This window comes from Trichoderma camerunense (assembly GCF_050948025.1).
Source record: "Trichoderma camerunense strain CBS 138272 chromosome Unknown V8C40scaffold_12, whole genome shotgun sequence".
In the NCBI taxonomy this organism is placed as follows: domain Eukaryota; kingdom Fungi; phylum Ascomycota; class Sordariomycetes; order Hypocreales; family Hypocreaceae; genus Trichoderma; species Trichoderma camerunense.
The window spans coordinates 996,903-1,015,684 of NW_028145358.1; the positions used below are offsets into that span (position 1 = coordinate 996,903).

The 18,782-nt window shown below is 52.2% G+C and overlaps 6 protein-coding genes across 6 annotated transcripts; 3 read left to right on the forward strand and 3 right to left on the reverse strand.

Moving 5' to 3' along the window:
• Positions 1-52: 52 nt before the first annotated feature.
• Positions 53-2,254, forward strand: V8C40DRAFT_48143 (type-X family DNA polymerase). Its single transcript, XM_083223022.1, has 3 exons — positions 53-1,094; positions 1,166-1,345; positions 1,431-2,254. The coding sequence occupies exons 1-3, from the start codon at positions 191-193 to the stop codon at positions 2,174-2,176; spliced, it is 1,830 nt and encodes a 609-aa protein (XP_083071766.1). The 5' UTR covers positions 53-190; the 3' UTR covers positions 2,177-2,254.
• A 1,433-nt stretch (positions 2,255-3,687) lies between these two features.
• Positions 3,688-4,679, forward strand: V8C40DRAFT_249611 (MAPEG family protein). The gene is made up of 4 exons (XM_083216796.1): positions 3,688-3,814; positions 3,915-4,072; positions 4,269-4,443; positions 4,503-4,679. The coding sequence occupies exons 1-4, from the start codon at positions 3,780-3,782 to the stop codon at positions 4,585-4,587; spliced, it is 453 nt and encodes a 150-aa protein (XP_083071767.1). The 5' UTR covers positions 3,688-3,779; the 3' UTR covers positions 4,588-4,679.
• A 50-nt stretch (positions 4,680-4,729) lies between these two features.
• Positions 4,730-6,894, reverse strand: V8C40DRAFT_48152 (M14 family metallopeptidase). Its single transcript, XM_083223023.1, has one exon. It carries the CDS (start codon positions 6,644-6,646, stop codon positions 5,012-5,014), a length of 1,635 nt encoding a protein of 544 aa, XP_083071768.1. The 5' UTR covers positions 6,647-6,894; the 3' UTR covers positions 4,730-5,011.
• A 950-nt stretch (positions 6,895-7,844) lies between these two features.
• Positions 7,845-13,185, forward strand: V8C40DRAFT_249614 (Arf family guanine nucleotide exchange factor SYT1). Its single transcript, XM_083216797.1, has 2 exons — positions 7,845-8,492; positions 8,706-13,185. The coding sequence occupies exons 1-2, from the start codon at positions 8,174-8,176 to the stop codon at positions 12,584-12,586; spliced, it is 4,200 nt and encodes a 1,399-aa protein (XP_083071769.1). The 5' UTR covers positions 7,845-8,173; the 3' UTR covers positions 12,587-13,185.
• V8C40DRAFT_249615 (signal recognition particle subunit SRP72) lies at positions 13,082-15,747 on the reverse strand. Its single transcript, XM_083216798.1, has 2 exons — positions 14,764-15,747; positions 13,082-14,688 (listed from the first exon to the last, which is right to left on the reverse strand). The coding sequence occupies exons 1-2, from the start codon at positions 15,501-15,503 to the stop codon at positions 13,488-13,490; spliced, it is 1,941 nt and encodes a 646-aa protein (XP_083071770.1). The 5' UTR covers positions 15,504-15,747; the 3' UTR covers positions 13,082-13,487.
• Positions 15,748-16,038: 291 nt separating this feature from the next.
• V8C40DRAFT_249617 (homocitrate synthase) lies at positions 16,039-18,401 on the reverse strand. Its single transcript, XM_083216799.1, has 13 exons — positions 18,054-18,401; positions 17,926-17,988; positions 17,847-17,858; positions 17,671-17,767; positions 17,585-17,600; positions 17,261-17,528; positions 17,140-17,207; positions 17,063-17,083; positions 16,886-17,009; positions 16,713-16,833; positions 16,591-16,651; positions 16,371-16,530; positions 16,039-16,303 (listed from the first exon to the last, which is right to left on the reverse strand). The coding sequence occupies exons 1-13, from the start codon at positions 18,191-18,193 to the stop codon at positions 16,189-16,191; spliced, it is 1,266 nt and encodes a 421-aa protein (XP_083071771.1). The 5' UTR covers positions 18,194-18,401; the 3' UTR covers positions 16,039-16,188.
• Positions 18,402-18,782: the final 381 nt, after the last annotated feature.

The window sequence follows — 18,782 nt, forward strand, 5'->3', positions numbered from 1 at the left end:
GCTTTCGATCCAGATTCACGCTGTTACAATGACGAAACTGCACCCAACACCAAATTCATTCATTGCAAGTGTAACCGGTCAATAAAAAACCAGGGAATCCTGATAATTCTTACCTCTCCTATAAAGCTTTGATTTTTATATAAAGAAAAGATAATGGCCCTCCTGTTTGGCTCACACAAGGCCCCGCGCCATGGCTCCTGAGCTGCCTCGCATCTTCTTGCTCCCAACTCACTTACAAGCAGACGAGCTGCGTGAGTTGGAGGCGAGAATCCCTACGCTGACTCACAACGTTCACGAAGCCAACGTTATTCTGGGCAAGATATCTAGACCCGAGCGTGCTCTTTTTGAGCTGAGGCGGCTTAAGCTTGCGACGGAACCGGTGGCTCTGGAGGAAGCTGGAAGAGAAGAAGTTGGTGACAAGCGTGGGCGAAGTGAAGCATCAGAGGTTCCGTCTAAGCGCCGGAGACTATCGAGATCAGAGAATACAGAAATCCGAGAGGAAGAGAATCATGGTGGCATTTTGGATTTGTTGAGGGGTCCAGGGGATATTGTTTTGGTGCTTAAACTGGCTTGGCTTTTCGATTGCCTCGAACGAGATGTCGCACTGCCCGCTGACGACTATCTGCTTTACCGAGGGCGCAAACTCACATCTCAGTCCTTGCAGAGTTCAAGCCTTGCAACTGATCAGTCAAAGAAAGGGAATGAAGCATCCAAGTCAGCCTCAGCAGTGCTCGCCCGAGCCATAGAGGACCGGCAAAGCGTCAATGACAGTCCACACTCGAAGCGGACAACAAGACCAGGAACTGGCTCCTCGAATGCCTCTGATGGGCGACCGCATGCTGAACCGCCGAAGCTGCATCACGAGACGACCTCTGAGCACGATATTCCTCTGCCGCCAATTCCCGAGTTTCTTCATACCACGTATTCGTGTCAAAGACCATCGCTGGTAGACCCGCCGAATGCTGCATTTATCGCGGAACTCAAGGCTATTCGTACACTGCGGCTTCTACGAGGAGATCAGGTGGGTGTTAGGGCCTACTCTACTTCGATAGCCTCTCTTGCTGCGTACCCATATCTTTTACAGAGACCACAGGGTAAGTTGTCATGCATTCACTTCCATTGTTATTCACAGGCTAATATTGCCCAATCGGGACCTGTAACATAGAGATCGAAAGGTTACCAGGATGCGGTCCCAAGATTGCAAAGCTATACCAGCAATGGACGAGCAATGGCTGCACCGATGAGACTAGCACGGCTAAAACAGACACTGAGCTCGTTGTGCTGAAGACGTTTTACGATATTTGGGGAGTTGGAGATATCACTGCTCGTCAATTCTTTAAGAAGGGTATGTCTGTCTGTTGTACTTGTGCTTGGCCACTGAACAATTATATCCTGGATACTAACAAATTACTTTCTTGTTGTACTACCAGGCTGGCGAGATCTTGATGATATTGTAGAACATGGATGGAATTCATTGAGTCGGGTACAGCAGATTGGCGTAAAATTCTACGACGAATTTCAGCTCAAGATTCCGCGGCAAGAGACAGAGGCCATTGCCAGTGTCATTCTCGCCCATGCGCATCGAGTCGACCCAGGTTTCCAAATGGTCATTGTGGGCAGTTATCGACGAGGCAAACCTACAAGTGGCGACGTCGATGTGGTCTTGAGCCATCCCATTGAAACTCAAACACTCGACATCATTGAGAAGCTTGTTACTAGCTTGGAAAAGAGCAGTTTCATTACGCACACCTTGAGCGTATGGACAAAGAATAGCGAGCGCGGACAGGCTCCCGTGGCGTGGAAAGGCGAGGGTCGCCCTGCAGGATCAGGATTCGATACGCTAGACAAGGCCATGGTGGTTTGGCAGAACCCCGAGGATCACAATGGTCCGCACCGAAGAGTCGACATCATCATCAGCCCCTGGAAGACGGCTGGGTGCGCAATCCTTGGATGGAGCGGAGAAACAACATTTCAGCGGGATCTTCGACGCTACTGCAAGGCAAAGATGGGATTCAAGTTCGACAGCAGCGGCGTTCGGAATAGGGCAGACGGGTCGTGGGTGGATCTCGAGAGTTCCGAGCGAGGCCCGGCCCCGGACATGGAAACGGCAGAGAGGCGAGTGTTTGAGGGGCTCGATCTGGAATGGCGACCTCCGGCAGAGAGGTGTACGGGGTGAAGAATCTTTTCTGCATGGAGACTAGATGATTCTGGCGGTGGTGTTGTTGGCCATGTCGATATCACATGTTTAAACTAACAACCTATGATAATACCTGGTTTACACACACACCCTACCATTGGAAACCCATCCGCATTACAGCCCCAAGGAGGAATTTTATGCTCTTTTTGCATCACATGTACTGCAGGAATTTGGAAATAGCCGTTCCTTCATCAAACCAAAGCCAATGGATTTACCTGAATCAAGCAAGGAACGGGGAGCTGAAGCGGACTTTTGGCGTTGAGCTGCGGACTTTACGCGGGACCGGCCTGACTCCAAGCGCGAGACATGCAAGCCAAGCGACGAGATGACGCAGACGTGGGTTCCTTTGCGAGCCTTTAATGATATAGCGTATTTGTGAGGATTTGATTCGTATGTAATACGCAGTATGTTTTCAGTGTATAGTAAGGGAAGTTGTGTTAGGCAACACATGAGCTGCGTGGTGGTGATGGTAGATTGTGGCTTGCGTGGGATGAAAAGCCGCAAGCGAAGATCCGAGTGGCGCTCGGGAAAAAGCTTCGATACGGACCGTCGGCGGATGTTGCAGCGCCGGGGGGAGTGAGGCGAGAGCGAAGGAATCGAGGCAAAGGGCGCAGGAAATAGACAGACGGTGAGGAGTTGGGTGTGTTTTATTCGATGCACAGCGGCATTGATGTATAATTTCGTGCTGTGCGTGTATAAGTATGATGTTGTTTGAATAGTTGGCTGGTGAAGTGAGTAACGAATATGTTCTGTTGTCTTACACCTATTTCTCACTTATACAAGAATAACTATTTACTGCATCAATTCACCCACAATTAACCTATATTCACCAGATACGTGTATTCAGACAAACTAGAACCTATACCGTTGATAATATCTTGCTTCCTATTTGACATAGTATACTGCTCCTAACACCGGCAATGGATCCTCCTCGTCCTCGTCCTCGTCCCCGTACCTGAATTTTTATCTCCGCAACGAAAATCCCACCAGGCTGCCGTGTTATCCATTAAAAAAACAAAAAACCCTCCCAAAACGGCATTCGGAATTCCCCATCGTCCGCAAAGCCCAAAATCCAAGCTCCCTTTTAATAGTCGGGAGCTAAGAGAAAAAAAAAATTAAGAACACGTTACGGGGAAGCAGTGGGGGGGTAGGTTTGCCTCTTCGGTAGTTTCTTCTATTCTTTTCTCTTATGTTCCTCTCCCTCTACTCCGAACTTTAGTGCAATACGCCCACCCTCCCCTTGCACATTGTCTCAGCTACTGTATCAAAACGGCCCATCGCACTCCGTACTCCGTTGGGCTGGGAAGAAGCGAAGGGAAAATGGGGGTCCAAGTTTCTTTAGGCCATAGATGCTAAACTGGGGACTTGGACACTAGCACTGGAAATAGTATGTTGAAGCTCCGTTATGGCGAGTTCAGGGGGGGGCGGGACAATCAGACGCTTAAATTGACAACTGTGCCCACTGCCATTTTTCGAATGTTGTCAACCTCGAACAAGTCGTGTATACTATTCACTAATATTTTAAATTGTTTTACAACACTTTCTTTTTTATCATAATTGTTGTTGTGTATAATCGTCCAAAATGGCCATCACTCTGACCCTCCCCGACGCATACGGGTAAGTCTCATCTCGTACGCCAATGAAACACCAAACAAAAATCATCACCACCACCTACCATAAGAAAATAAAACACCAAAAATTCTAATATACACTGCAGCTTCGTCCTGGCCGCCGCCACGTCCACCTTCTTCGTCAACATCCTGCACATGGCCCGCACAGGCAAGTTCCGCAAGGAGAGCAAAATCGCCTACCCCAACTGCTACGCCACCCACGAGCAGGCTGAAAAGGATCCTGCTGCGTACAAGTTTAACTGCGGTATGTACATTTACATTCATTTACTTTTAAAGAAATAGAAGCAGATTTCTTATCCTTTTCACTCCTAATTATTTCATCACTCTTCACCACCTTACTGCGTTGTCCTGTATATCACTCAATAGCTCAGTTCGACCATCATCAAGAATCCCTTCAAAAGCTTCAAAAACTCTCATGAAAACTAACTCCGCCTCCTCAGCTCAACGTGCCCACGCCAACTTCATCGAGAACCAGCCCTCAGCCCTCGGCGCCCTCTTCATCGCCGGCCTCCACTTCCCCGTCGCCGCCGCCATCCTCGGCGCAAGCTGGTCCTTTGGCCGCACCCTCTACCTCTACGGCTACACCAGCGGCTCCGGACCCAAGGGCCGAACCTTGTAAGTGAAAATTCACCTTCAATCTTCACAGCCGTCCCCCTTTAACTAACATTGTCAAGCGGTGCTTATTTCGCGGGAGCGGCTGACTTTGCGCTCAAGTTCATGGCCGCTTACACCTCCATCATCTTTATCTTGGACAACTAAATCACTCCTCTCCATCATGTGTAGATAGCAAAATTTTGTTGAATTAATGGTTATTTCTGTTCCTCATCGCCAGACACGCTGGGGGAAACAAACGCTTTTTTCGCCCACCTTCCTGTGGCGCTCGTCATGATGGCGCTTCTCATCCCTCGCCTACCCTAAAACTGCTTTACCTCGATTCACGATCGCTGTTTTCCTCGTAGACGATTAGGGCGTGTGTGCCTCGTTTGTGTGTTTGTGTGAAAATAAATGTGCCCACATTCCATCTTCTGTGAGCTGGACGGTTCCCCCCGTCATGTGCCAATTAATTATTATACAGGATATCAAAATGCGCAAAGAAAAACCAAAAAAGGCGACGGAAGCAAAGAAGAAGAAGAAGCAGAGTACCCTAAAAAGACGTCTCATCTTGTCCATCTCCCGCAAGATGCTATCTTCGCAATCTGCGGCGCCGAAGCTCTGCAAATGTTTCTTGGGTTTCGTCGAATTCCAGATTCACAATCTCCTCCATGTTCCCAATCGTCTTCTCAATGCCGTTGTTCCCCAGAAGATAGTCTCCGAAGTACTTCATCGCGTCAAACACTTCCTCTCCCGTCGGGACAATGTACTCCTTGGGGAGGAGGAAGCCATAGCTCCCCGTATCTCGAAGCTTGATCTGGTAGCTAAAGTGCGCGCCCAGCTCGTGGTAGAACCAATCGATGGCGGACCCGCCGCCTGATTCGATGCGAGGCCAGACTGGGTGGCGGTCGCCAGAGTCCGTGGAAGCGACGGCACCCTCGCAGGCAGAGGTGACCGAGTACGACTCTCCGTTAGACAAGCGAATTGCCTTGGCAATCCCCATGGCCAGCTCCTCCAAGTTTTCGAGGTTAGGAGGCTCGGTGGAGCATGTGTATGAGTAGGGGAAGAGAACCTGCTGCGAATACGAATGGAGGTCCAGCAGTCCGACGAATTTGACATTGTTCTCGGTCTCGTTTCTGGCCCACTGGGCAAGCACTTCGGCTTCGGTGGCCTGGAAAGGTTTATCTCCGCCATAGCTCTCCGAGCATGGGTCGCTTTGGGTCTCTGCATGGTTCCAGCCGAAGCCAAAGGCATGGTCCAGGTCCATGCCGCGACAGAAGCGCAGATTTGTTTGCTGTCGGTTCTTGCGCCACAGACGGTCGACCTCCCAGCTGTATTCAACTCCATCGGGGTTGACTACTGGAATGAAGACAACGTCAAAGTGACTCAGAAACTTGGTAATCATTGGTTCTTTTCCAAACGATGTGATGAATGACCAAGCCACGTAGTTGACAGTGCTCGTTGAAATCCACTCTCTGGCGTGAAGACCGCCGGTGACGACAATCATCTTTCGCGGCTTGCTGGGGTCGGCGAGCTCTGGGACACCGACGCGGAGGGCAGGAATGTCTCGCCCTTCAAACGACTTTCCGATCGAGATGAATTTGACATATGATGGAAACATGGCCTCCAGCAGACGCATCCAGCGGACGATGACGGGCAATGGCTGGTAGTCCTGGAAGAAGAGATTATCAACAGATCTCAGCGGCTCCGACAGCGCCCAACTAATTCCCTCCGGAGCCAAAGTGCTGCTCTTAGCTGATGGCATTTGCTGGTACACTGCAGCGGCCAGATCCGGTATCAGGGTTGATTGCGATGCCCGTAGGGACGGAGGCAGAAGACTGAGCAGCGGCTGCACTTCCTTGGCATGCAGCCGGATGTCGACGAATTCAGTGGTAAAAGCCCACACATCGAGGAAAAGCTGGGCGGCAGCCTCGGCGAGGGCGGCCTCATCGGCGGTAGTGGTGACGTTAAATCGCAAGACCAGCTCGTTGGCGTATCGCGAGTGAGAGTATCTGGGCGCAGCGGGGGCGGCCTTGGAGGGATGGCGGCCAAAGATGAGCTCAATAGCGCCATCGCGAAGCTTGGTGAGGAAGGGAAACAGGTCGTTTCGATTGCTCTGGGAGTGGCTCTGAGAGTGCGAGGGCATTCCCGAATGCCCAATGCCAGCGCCATAAGCTGGGCCGAGGAGGGCCAACGAGGCCACCAAGGCCGCGACCGTTGGCTTCATCTCGGCTTTGGTGAGCGACTCGGCTCGGTGGGGTCAATGAAATGATGGCGATCAAATAAAAATAATTGGATATCAAAATGGAAGCAGAATATTTAATTATCACTGTACATGGCGCTGGTTGGAGGATGAGGATGAGGATGAGGCGACTCTTGTCGAGGTACGAGTACCTGAGGCTAGCAGATGGAAGCGGTTGAAAAAGTCAAACATGAAGGTCATTAAACGTGGTGGTGACAGAAGCTTGATGGGGCGAAGGCGGTGCTCCAGGCACTGACATTGGCAACCTGGCGCTGTTACGAGCAAGTCAGTCGCATTAACAGCGGGCGGCTACCGCTAAGGCCTGGGCACCAACTGGACATGGAGCCCCCCGGAGAATATACGGAGTAGCGGGGACCGGATCCCGTTGTAGACGTGCTGCGCGCAGTGGTGCACAGCTACCAGGAGCAGCGCTGCCCCGTAGGTACTGGGTACTTGATGGCGGGGCTGTGTCGGAACGTGCTTGGCAGGATACAGAGCAGCAGAGGGCTGTAGCTTATTCTGCCTTACTCGTACAGGTACGGATTCTATTGGGTAGCAGGTACACGTACATGTACGCAGAGGCTTTTGCACAGACAAGACAAGCCCGCTGGTTCCGGGGGGGGGCGCATGCATGAAAAAGACATGGATTGAAGCAGCGAGGCCTCGTAATAGTAATTTGAATCAATCCCTCGAGGCGGGATTACTGCACTGCTTGTATACTCCATAAGGTATACAGTACGTACGCAGCAAAATGTCCATCAATGACAATGGAGCACGAGGATTTTCCCTCCGAGCGGGCTGCACAAAACTTAGTTCCAGGCCGTAGCGTCCGTCTGGCTGTTGTCATGCCCGCCACACAACCTGTCAGCAGCAACCGTGGCACTCGGACATAAAAAAGATCAGATCACTGCAGAAGTGAGCACTGGAGCTTCTATTTTAGCAGCCAGAAATGGTGCAACGGACACTGTAAGCACCAGACATCAAATATTCTGCAAGTGTTCTGGACGTGCGGATCCACAGGCGGCATCAGCCTCACGCTTGTATCGTCAGGTAGCAGCGCTCGCTCGTTTTGGGGCCAATTGACGAGAGCGGTACCGAGTACACGCGCGTACACTTTTAGCTCCAGAGCCCCTTCACCAAAGGCCAACCTGAAGCCAACCCCCATGTCAGGTAATCTGTACGAGTAATCTCTACCTGTCTGTAGTCTAGCACCTCCAGAATGGCGTCGATATTGTGCTGATTGCCAAACCCCCTCCCCTGGGCCCTTTTTCGTCTTGTCTTGTCTTGTCATCTCATCTCCCGCCGGCTGCACCTGTGCGTCTTGTCTGTGCAGAACTTCGTCTCGACCCTCTGCCGCTCCCTCGCTCAATGCCCCTTCTCGACGCGCCTGGCGCATCCAGCTAGCTACTAGCCCTCCCAACAACCTTGGATCCTTGGACGGAACCTTGGTCACACTCTCGTACGGCCGCACCGGGAGCCTCCAGCGGCGGCAGACCATGACCATCGGCCATCATGCCTTTTCTACGCCGCCGCGGCAACATGGCCAGTGAGACCGACATGCGCCGCCTCACCACTGCCTTTGCGCCGGCCTCTGACGACGTCCCCGAACTGCCGCCGCCGCCTCAACCCGAAGACGAGGCTGCCATGCCTCTCTCACGACCGCAGAGCCGAGAGTCTGGCTCGTCGCTCGACCGTCCGACCACTCCGCCCGTCCAGCAGCAGTCCAACAAGCACCGCCGCTTCTCCGTCCTCCGATTTCGAAATGCCTCCGACTCGCAACTGTCTCTCCGGGTTAAGCAGGCGGCCGAGAAGCCTCCTCCTGTCCCTCGACGTAAACCAACCCCCCCGTCCCATTCCGTCCCCTCCATTTCCCCCTCTACTTCCCCCCTCAATTTCAAATTCAGATCAAGGTTTTAGATCTATAGATACATCTCCATATCTATCTATTTCTAGATCCAGATCCGAGATTGACACCCCACGCTCTCCCTGGTATGGTCATTCGAGACATCATGGCGACTGACTCTTCCCTTTCTTGCTCCTCTAGCTCCTGCCATCATCACCACCGCTCCCACCATGCCCATGGAAGCGAAAGACCTGAAGAAGTCCTCCTCCCGCCTAGGACTGGCTTCAATGCTACGACGGTCCACCGATATCCCTCGTAACGATCCTCTATCTAACCATCACCGCGAACCCATGCCTAGAAAGTCCATGAACGAACAAGGACGGCCTTCGCTGAGCGTCGCAGACGATCCCGAGCCTCAATCGCCACGGCCCTCGACCCAGACGACTGTTGATTCCACCGGCACCGGGCTCAACATCGCACCTCGACCATCCGAGTCCTCAAGATCAGATGTTAGCTCCACTGATCGAGTGTCTCACACCAGCTTCAGCTCTACTCCCAAAAAATCCGCATCATCTACATCCTTCTTCAAGCTGCGCAGAAACAAGCGGCCGCCGGAGCCGCTATTTCCCTTCGCACACCTTCAGCAAAAGGGCACTCCGGCAGACGGATCCTCGACTACATCTCTGGGAGTTGAGGCGACACCACGTCCAGCTTCAGCCCAGAGTGCCAGCGTTCAACCAGCCGAGAATGAACACGGCCCTCACCTAAACCCGGCCATTGCTCTCTTCAACGCAAACGGCGGCCCTCGCTCCGACCAATCCTCTCCAAATAGGTCTACCTTGCTGCGTGGGAGATCGTCCACGTTAAGTTCCATAGGTAGAGACTCCAACGACGAACATCTTGGCCCGCCTCCAAATACACGGACATCCACTTCCATCGGCCGCAAGAGCTTCGGCGATCTCCTTGGCCTGACTCGCCTCCGTCAGAACTCCGACCTTAGCCGGCAGGGCTCCTTCACACCAGCCACGCCGGGATCCGTTGCCTCCAAGAGCAACTCACTCCAGCTGCCGAGGGATACTATAGTTCTTCCAGAGCGCTTTGAGGATGAATCTCCTGCCAAGTATATTGCTCGCATAGAAGGCATGGTCAGCCGGGGTGTCGTGGCCGCCGCGCTATCCAAAGGGACTGATGCCTTTTCAACAGGCGCTTTAAGAAGCTTCATGAGAACCTTTAACTTTTTCGGAGATCCTATGGACATGGCCATCCGCAAGCTTCTAATGGAGGCTGAGCTTCCAAAAGAAACACAGCAGATAGACAGGTGTCTACAGGCATTTGCTAACCGCTACCACGAGTGCAACCCTGGCATTTACTCCTCGCCCGACCAGGCATACTTTATTGCCTTTTCTCTCCTCATCCTCCATACCGACGTCTTCAACAAGAATAACAAGCACAAGATGCAAAAGACCGATTACCTAAAGAATACCCGCGGAGAGGGCATCTTTGATGAGATTCTCGAATGTTTCTATGACAACATTTGCTATACCCCCTTCATCCACGTCGAAGATGACCTTGACATTAACAGCGAGCGCCACGGCGGCAGCATCAAGTCGAAGCGGAAGATCCTCCCTCCCCCTCCTGGCGACCCTGCCAAGCGAGCTGCGAAGGAGCCGCTTGATCCTTACACTCTCATCATTGATGGGAACCTGGACGTCCTGCGACCGAACCTGAAGTCAACTATTCCCCTGGAGGACCAGTATCATTATCTTGGTACGGGGCAATCCCTCAATCTGAAGGACCTACAAAAGACTTTCTTTAGAACCGGCGTCTTACAGATTGTCTCTGCAAGGTCTCGACCGGATGCATTCATGTCTGATAAGCCCCTGAACAATCCAGATGACGCACCCGGCATTGTTGACATCAAAATCACAAAAGTCGGTCTCTTGTGGAGGAAAGAAGCCAAAAAGAGGAAGACACGGTCTCCGTGGCAGGAGTGGGGAGCTATCCTGACAGGCGCCCAGCTCTACTTCTTCCGCAATACTAGCTGGGTCAAGAATCTCATGCATCAGTATGACAGCCATATTAAGGCCGGCCACGATGGGATACCCATTACTTTTAAACCCCCCCTGGAAGAATTCAAGCCAGATGCTCTCATGTCTACTAAGGGTGCCGTAGCTCTGCTGGACACATCCTACAAAAAGCACAAGAATGCCTTCATCTACGTCAGGCAGGGAGGCTTGGACGAGGTTCTCTTGGCCGATGATGAGGACGAGCTCAACGACTGGTTGGCAAAACTCAACTATGCCGCTGCCTTTAGGACATCCGGCGTCAAGATGCGCGGCGTTGCTGGAGGCACCTATGACGGCCACAGCCGTCGAGCTTTCAGGAGGCTTGACAGCTCTGATGCCACGCAAACTGTCGAGACACCAACTGGCCTTGTATCGATCGCAAGGAGCCGCATCGACCACAAGATGGCAGAGGATATTCAGCTGGCGAGACGAGAGTTTATGCAGGAAAAGATTGCCGAGGCGGATCGCAAAATAGAGGACTCCAAAAAGGCCCTGGAAGAACAGTTGAGGAATGCCCGTCACCTTCAGATACTTGCACCTGTTCAGCCGAGGACGAGAGAGCAACTTCTCTTGGCCGCGGCTCGCATGTCCGCGCAACTTAGGTGGGCGCGAATGGAGATTTGGAAGGAAAAGTGTCATCGTGATATCCTGGCCCTAGACCTAGAGGAGGAGGGAGAAATGGTTGAGGGCAAGATCTCAACTGACATCCGGCCCTCGGTTGAAGAGCGTCGTGTGTCTTCAGCACCGCATCCATCAACAGTTGCAGCCAAGCGCCCCGAGTCTCAATCCAAGGCAATGTCTGAGAAGCTGCCTCAGTCGCCTCTTGTCGAAGATAACCCTGAATTCTTCTCGGACAAGAATGACTTTAACTTGGAGTTGCAGGATCCGGCGAGACCATCATCCCCGCCGGCGACGCGACCAACGAGCGCAGTGCTGTCTCAGCTTGAAGTGCAAGAAACACCCAAGGTGGACGTTGGAAGTCTCAGGCATGGCTCGGTTTCAAGCATCGCCCCCTCTCCTGTGCAACCGACGCAAAGCAAGCAGCAGTCGCTCGAGCCACACGAAGAGGGTGATGCAACTTCTGTCAAGTCGAATCACACACATGACGAAGTGGACGCTGAGGAGAGACAGTTCCTGAAACAGGCTGGCCTGTTGGAAGGAAGAGTAGGCAGGGATCCGTCAGACAAGTCCATCACGTCCACGGCTGGAGAAGCTGGCGAGTCAGGCACCCCATTCGAGAGAAGCAAGATTCGACGCAGTCTGCAGCGTACCCTTCGGGAGAGTGCTGGTCATCTCTCCCATCATCGCAGCAGAAGGGGCAGGGAGGCGGGTCCGGCGGCATCGTCAGAGGACAATGTCCGCGACAGTATGCTGGCACGAGGAACGGGAAGTTTTGTTGTCCACGGAAAGAAGGCTTCTGTCATCCAACTGGGATCAGAGCTGCAGGTCCTAAACAACGAGGAGCAGATTCTCGCTCGAAAGCAGCAGCAGCAGAGCTACCGGCAGTCAACCGACATTCCGGCTTCTCCCATCCTAAGCGAGGAGCAAGATGACGATTTCTACTCCGTACCTGAGACTCCATTGGAGCAAAGCGTGTCGCGTGACCGGAGGGGATCCGCCGCGAGCCACAGCACGGCCACGGCGAGAAGTTTCCGCGAGCTTCACCGGAAGTACTCGGCAGCGCGAAGCGTGTCCGCAGCCGGAAGGCTAGCTATCCCTTCAGATGCGGAAAGCGAGGCGGCGGTGAGCTTCTCTGACGGTCGAAGATCGCCTCTGCCCCCTATGGAAACAGAGGAAGACGATGCAGGCACAGCAGCACAGGCGGCCGAGTCGGTTGTAGACGAGGACGAAGATACCACACTGGAATTGGAAGAGAACGAGGGAGTAGAGCACAAGCCGGAAACCCCGGCACCGGGCCAAGAATCGGCCAACGAAAAAGCCGAGGAGGCAGAGGCGTCATCAACACACGACTCCGAATCGCTGCCCAACCCTCCGCTTCAGGCGGTCAATGCATGAACTTGAACTTGGAAGTGATAGAAAGAAAACGATGGTCAGAAATTCTTTGTTTTAGAGGGTGCGAAATATGTATGTCTATTTAGCGAGTATTGCAGGGAACGGGTTGTGTGAATGGCGAACCAAAAAAAAAGGAGGTTTTTACATTTGACCATGATGGGGGCTGGCACCAGTAACCAACCACCAGCGTCTCTTTTCTTCTATTATTTCCTTGTGTGTGTTTCATTATTTATTCTTACATTACCCATTGATAGGGGGAACAACAGCAACAATACGCGTACTAACTTTGTCACACTCATTTTTTCTTCCTTTTTGTTGAAGCCAATAAGCCTGATTTTGAGCCCCCGAATGCCCTATTTTCTTATTACGTCTTTTTACTCTCTCTCTCTCTCTCTTTTAATTATTTGACAGCGGTATGGCTATATATCCCGAATGAGGCCACGTGGAAATAACATATACCATTTACACTATATTATGCTCTATATATACCATACGAAAGCACATGCATAGACTATTTGCCACAACTCCTCAGCTTTGATTCTTCTTCTTGTTATTTTATAGTTGCGTGTAATTTGTGGGAGGATTAGCTCAAAGCTACATGATTTCAATACAATTCAAATTTGGTTTTGTTCCATGCCATGAAAGATGGATGCTATTACTTATTGTGGTGACGGCAAGAAGATTGGTGATGCTGTGAGAAGATGATGTAGATTCCTATGATATCTCTTTTCTCCCTCCCCCTTTTTACCTTTTTTTCCAAAACAGCCCCAAAAAATAGCATGTGTCTCGGTAAGCCCGTCCCAACTCCCTCTCTCCTTAATCCCTGACCTGCTCCCCCATCTCTCCGAGTCATACATATGTATACAATGTTGCCACCTCACATCTGCATATTATTGTCAAGAGCTTATTTCTTGCCCTTCTTCTTCTTCTTATTGTTCGACGAGGGCGCCGCCGCCTTTTCCACCTTGACTCCTCCGCCGCCAACGAGCCCCAGCGTCTCCTCCTCCTTGACGATGCCTCCCTGTGTGGCCTCGCCGGCTCTCTTCTTGCCCTTCTTGCCCTTGGGCCGGTACGACGACCTGTCGCGCAGGGGCAGCCACCTCTCCGGATCGGGTGCCTTGCCCTCGACGAGGTTCTTTGGCAGCTTTCTCCTTCGTCGCTTGGTTGCCCTTTCGGCGTTACCTTCGTCTGCTGTGGCTGATCGCTTCTTGGAGACGGTGCTGCCGGGGGTGGCGGCCACGCCAGCCGCAAAGAGCTCGTCCACGTCGATGCCACTAATCAAGTCGTGAACAGGCGGCAGCCGGTCGGCATGCTCTCTGACTTTGGACGCGTCTGACGCTGCATAGGCGGCAACTAGTCCGGCGGATGCCACATCAGAGCCCTGCTGTTCCCGGAATAGCTTGTCGAACGACGAGCCCGCCAGCAGCAGGTCGTCTGACTTGGATGACCGCATGAGCTCGATTCCGGCCTCGAGAAGAAGCGATCCTACCGACTGGGATGGGCGGTTCTGCCAGTACTGGGCAGCCTTGACAATCTCTGCCTTGGCTGAGGCATCTCGCTTCTGTGATCGGAACAAGGTGACTGCAAGGGCAACCAGACCAGGGCTGAAGCGAACGTCTGTGTCATTCACCTCCCTGGAAGATTCTAAGCGGGAGAGGAAAGCCGTGAGAGTCGTCAGAGCGGCACCGGCTTGTTCCTGCTGAAGCTGCAGCTGGACAATGGTCAAGGTAAGGCCAACGTCGTTGGGACGCTTAGCCGCCACGGCCAGTAACTTGCGGAGCGCCTCCTTGCTGTCTAAGCCTTGCGTGTGGGCAGCAGCGTTGATGATGGCTGCAGCGTTGATTTGCGAGTTTGCCGAAGGAAGCGTTGTCTGCCTCAGGATCTTTTCTGTTCTGTCTGCGACACCCTTGGTCTTGTAGGCCCCGAGATCAATGACGAGGTTGTTGCGCTTGAGAATGTTGGCCTGATAGTTAAAGAGATCGCTTTGGGCAGCTGATGCCATTAAAGACTCTGCCTTGCGCTGGCGTACGAATGGGTTGCCGGTTTCCTCCAAGGCAAAGTGGTTGTTTTGCGTAATGACGGCAAAGTCACGGCCATCATTGGTACTGTAGGTTTGATAATTAGAATATGCGAATTGGAATCATTGTAGAAGAGGATGGCGGGAGTTGTTGTATACTCACGTCGCAGGGCCCAGCATCTCATACACTTCCAAAGCTGAGCTGAGCTTTCCGATTTTGGCAAACAGATATGCCTGCTGAGCACGGATGGACCGTAGCTCCGTCTTCTTCTCTTCTTCAGTGAGTTCGTCCGAGTTGTCACACAGGATACCAGCGCGCTGCAACAGGGTAGCAGCAAGACTCGTGTTTCCCCGTGCAAGCTCGCGGCAAGCCATATTGTAGCACAGCTCAAAAGATTCTAAAGAGTCGGAGGCGGACTCGGGGCTAGAGGACGAGAGTCCCTGCCATTGAGACTGAGCAACGGAAGCAGTGATGTTGATCCTGAGGTCGCTCTCCTCGCCGGCAGCGTCTGTATCCAGCAAGTTCCGATAGATGGCTTCGGCCTCGTGAGACTTCTCGGCCCGGTAGGCGACCTGAGCAGCGACATGACGAAGACTGCGTTTCTCCAGACCGGCGGTCTCGATCAGTTTAGACGCCTCCTCCAGCTTGCTGGTCTTGTAGAGCGCATAAGCCTGCTCGAGAATGCATGTGGCCTGGAGCTTGATTCCGCCGCCGCTGATGACACGGAGGGCATCGTCGAAGCGATCGAGCTTTAGGAGAGCGACGACTTTGGTGTGCTGGGCGGCATAGTCGCTCTTGTCGGCCTTGATGGCGGCATTGGCGGCGTTGAGAATCTGTTCGTGGTCTTGGATATCAGCGGCCCTGAGAAGGGCGCTGAGGGCGTTGCGAGGATCTTGAGACATTGGATGATCGGCAGGTTATGAGAGACGACACATTGTTGGTGGGGGGAGGATCAGGCAAGAAATGGTTGGCGTGGGAGCGAGGCGTTGAGGAAATACGGCGGCTCTGAGGGAGATGGAAATGGAGATGACGTTGTAGAGGAGTTCGACAAGTAATGGACGGCACTCTGTCTGTATGAGCGAGCACCGCAAAAAGGGTCAATCACGCGAGTCGCAAAAGAGGCCAAGCTGGAGTCGAGCCAGAGCTTCGTGATGAATTACCATGGTGGGTTTTTCGGGTTCGCGGGGCTGCCGCCACAGGTGGCTTGACTGCGCAGGTCCAGCGGCGTCTCTCTCCAGCGGGCCCATGCGCTGAGGCAACGCTGAGGCGGCGCTGAGGTACCTGCGAGGCAACGCTGGGTGGTACCCAAGCAGCCAAGGTACCACTAGGGCAGCGCTGAGGTACCGCCACGAGTGAGGCGGGAGACCTTACGTAAGGGGCCTTGTACCCTCATTGTCACTCGTCGCAATAATGAAGCAGACCAAAAGAACATTGAAAGTTGTTTCTGCTTGTTTGTATCTTAGGGTATTTGTTACCCTTTGCATTCTACTTGATTCTCTTTCACTACCTTTGCATTTTAGCAAATCTCTCCTTTTTTTTTTTAACTCCTCAGCCCTAAATGGCACAATAAACCGCCTTCACCAATCTCTACACTTGCTGCGCCTGCTTCTTCTGTAACTCAATGTGGTAAGAGTGCAAAATTGAGTCTGTGTCGTCGATGGCAAGCGGTCTGATATCGGCCATCTGCTTGATCTTGGCAGTCCTATTCTCTCAGTCAGCATCTGTTCGCTCCGCCGAGTGGCCATGGAATGTGAAAGGGGCAAACGTACACTTCCTTGACCTCGTCGTCCGTCATCTTGAGTCCCAATTGCTCGCAACGAGCACGTATCGCGTTCCAGCCAGTAATTCTTGAGTTGATTGAAATGTAACGGGTCAATCCGAAGATAGCGGGATCGATAATCTCGTAGGTCGAAGGGTTCGCCAAAATAGCTATAACAAATTATCAGTGTACAAGGTCAAATGTGATGAGCGTATAATGATTCGACTTACCCTTGGCGTGGATACCAGCCTTGTGTGTAAAGGCGCAGAATCCTGTGATGGGGTTGTTAAACTAAACAAAAGGTTAGCCTACTAAACTGTGAAATGTCAATCTCATGGGAGGATTGTCTTACTGGAATGTTGATCTGGACAGCAGAGGCAACCAGCTCCTCAACCTCCTTGAGCGCCTTAAGGTTGTACTTGTTAATAACGTAGTCGGGAGCAGTCACAACCATACGAGCCATCAGGGCGCCGCTGTCCTCCACTGTTAGCCAATCTCCTAACCATCGGTGTAGCGAAAGCTTACAGAGGAGTGATGCCATTACGTTCACCAATGCCCAAAACACTGGTGTCAATGTGAGTTGCTCCAGCCTCGAGAGCGGAGTGAGCATTAGCGACAGCGCAGCCGGTGTCATCGTGGAAGTGCGTTTCTACGCGGCGTTAGTAGAGTCAGGGTTGAAAGTGTAGAACCAAGGAGGGTTACCAATATCACAGCTCACGACGCCTGATTCTAATGTTAGCCTTCCGATCAACACTATTTTGAACTAGTTCCAATCATACCTCGCAGCGTTCGGATGAGATCGTAGACCATTCGGGGGGTAGCTCCTCCAACAGTATCGGCAACACCGCTGCTTTCAGTCAGTTGCTTGCTCACCCAGGCCGTATATTATCAACAACTCACACTCGGTTAACACCAGCCTGATCGACAGCCTTGTACAGAGTAAGGAGGTCGACGAGGTCACTTCGGAACGAGTCCTCTGAAGAGAAGCGGACCTCTACGCCCTGGCTCTTGACATACTGAATCACTTCCAGGGCAGTCTCCTTGATGATAGCGATACTCTTTCCGTGGCTGTACTTTTGTAGGAAGCTGGAAGTACCAATGACGAGGTCGACGCCGTCAACACCACACTCGACGGCCTTCTTGGCGTCCTCCATGTTGCATCGCACGTCTGCGCATGGTTAGCACATCATTCACTCATAGCCGCATCTTCAGTGAATCACATACGAGTGAGAATCTTGGCCTATGGCATTGGTCAGTCTCAAGTTCTCAACGCCCAGTCCAACCTCTAACGATGCATGATTGAGTCTCACCTTCAGGCCAAGCCCGCAAATAGTCTTACAATCCTCATATGACTGAGGAGAAGACACAGGACTTGTGAGCTCTATGTAGTCGACACCAAACTCGTCACCGTAGGGATGTTAGCATATAGGACGAGTGCAGAAAGGAACAGCAGGACCAAGTGAGTTGCGAGGTGGTTCAGGCTTACAGAGCTTTGGCGCTGTCATGCAAAGTTAGCACGTGCTTCACGATATCGAGACTGCAAGGGCAGAATGGAGTATAGTTACATCTTAATCTTGGTTTCAGTATCAAAAAAGGCATTAGCAAACTGCTCGCCCTCACGAAGAGTGCTATAAAACGAGCTAGGTTAGCCTAGAAAGTCCCAAGAGCGGGATTTAGTCTCAGACGAACGAACCTCTCGATAATCTTGAATCGGGCGACATTGGAGATGAAGTCGTTGACGTTCTGATATGGAGAGCTCGCTGGGTTGGCCTTGCTGGCATGCGACCCGTTGGACACGGGACCAGCGGCGTCGGGGGCGTCTGTACCACACATGGTTTTTATTTTATGGAGGGATGAATTGGTAGGAAAGATGCAATTCGAGGTTTGTCTAGCGTCACAGCTACAATTGGGGGTGGCAGGAGTGGTTTTAAAGGTCCAGATTTTTAGAGGTTTGGGTTCTTCGGATGCGATTGTGAGTCAATCAGTGCCTGGCAATTTTTTTCCTTTGGTGGCGATTGGAGCACTTGCAGGGCGTGCGCAGAGTCAGCCATTGAACGCAGCTTCAAATTCAATTCTAAAAAGCTGAATTTAGCTCTGATAGGTCGCTTTCAGTGGCCGCAATCGGCCTTCTGCCACATTCAGCCACGGAACCCCGGTCATTGGATACCGAATACCGAATAGTCCAAGCGGGCAATATGGGGTACATACGTATGACATAGACATTAATCCGCTTTTCACGGGCATTTTGGGATGCTTTGTGGCTGAAAATTTAAATGACATAATGGCCGTGTGTTGTGCCAAGCACTCAATGTGAAAATTCAGCCAGAAATCATGTTCGAGTAGAAGAAAAGCCGCATGGTCTTACCGTGCCTCAGTAAAACCCTCATGTTGATAAATATACAGATTGCCAGTCACCAAGACC

Bases quoted from the DNA above. Each gene is read 5' to 3' on its own strand.
- V8C40DRAFT_48143 (XM_083223022.1), top strand. From the start codon at position 191: ATGGCTCCTGAGCTGCCTCGCATCTTCTTGCTCCCAACTCACTTACAA. The intron at 1,095-1,165 runs GTAAGTTGTCAT...CCTGTAACATAG, and splicing joins TCTTTTACAGAGACCACAGG to AGATCGAAAGGTTACCAGGA. The intron at 1,346-1,430 runs GTATGTCTGTCT...TTGTACTACCAG, and splicing joins TCGTCAATTCTTTAAGAAGG to GCTGGCGAGATCTTGATGAT.
- V8C40DRAFT_249617 (XM_083216799.1), bottom strand. From the start codon at position 18,193: ATGTGTGGTACAGACGCCCCCGACGCCGCTGGTCCCGTGTCCAACGGG. The intron at 17,084-17,139 runs GTATGATTGGAA...CATTAGAATCAG, and splicing joins TCTCATCCGAACGCTGCGAG to GCGTCGTGAGCTGTGATATT. The intron at 16,652-16,712 runs GTAAGACAATCC...CCTTTTGTTTAG, and splicing joins CTGTCCAGATCAACATTCCA to TTTAACAACCCCATCACAGG.
- V8C40DRAFT_249614 (XM_083216797.1), top strand. From the start codon at position 8,174: ATGCCTTTTCTACGCCGCCGCGGCAACATGGCCAGTGAGACCGACATG. The intron at 8,493-8,705 runs GTAAACCAACCC...TTGCTCCTCTAG, and splicing joins GCCTCCTCCTGTCCCTCGAC to CTCCTGCCATCATCACCACC.
- V8C40DRAFT_249611 (XM_083216796.1), top strand. From the start codon at position 3,780: ATGGCCATCACTCTGACCCTCCCCGACGCATACGG. The intron at 3,815-3,914 runs GTAAGTCTCATC...TATACACTGCAG, and splicing joins ACCCTCCCCGACGCATACGG to CTTCGTCCTGGCCGCCGCCA. The intron at 4,073-4,268 runs GTATGTACATTT...CCGCCTCCTCAG, and splicing joins TGCGTACAAGTTTAACTGCG to CTCAACGTGCCCACGCCAAC.
- V8C40DRAFT_249615 (XM_083216798.1), bottom strand. From the start codon at position 15,503: ATGTCTCAAGATCCTCGCAACGCCCTCAGCGCCCTTCTCAGGGCCGCT. The intron at 14,689-14,763 runs GTGAGTATACAA...TCAAACCTACAG, and splicing joins GAGATGCTGGGCCCTGCGAC to TACCAATGATGGCCGTGACT.
- V8C40DRAFT_48152 (XM_083223023.1), bottom strand. From the start codon at position 6,646: ATGAAGCCAACGGTCGCGGCCTTGGTGGCCTCGTTGGCCCTCCTCGGC.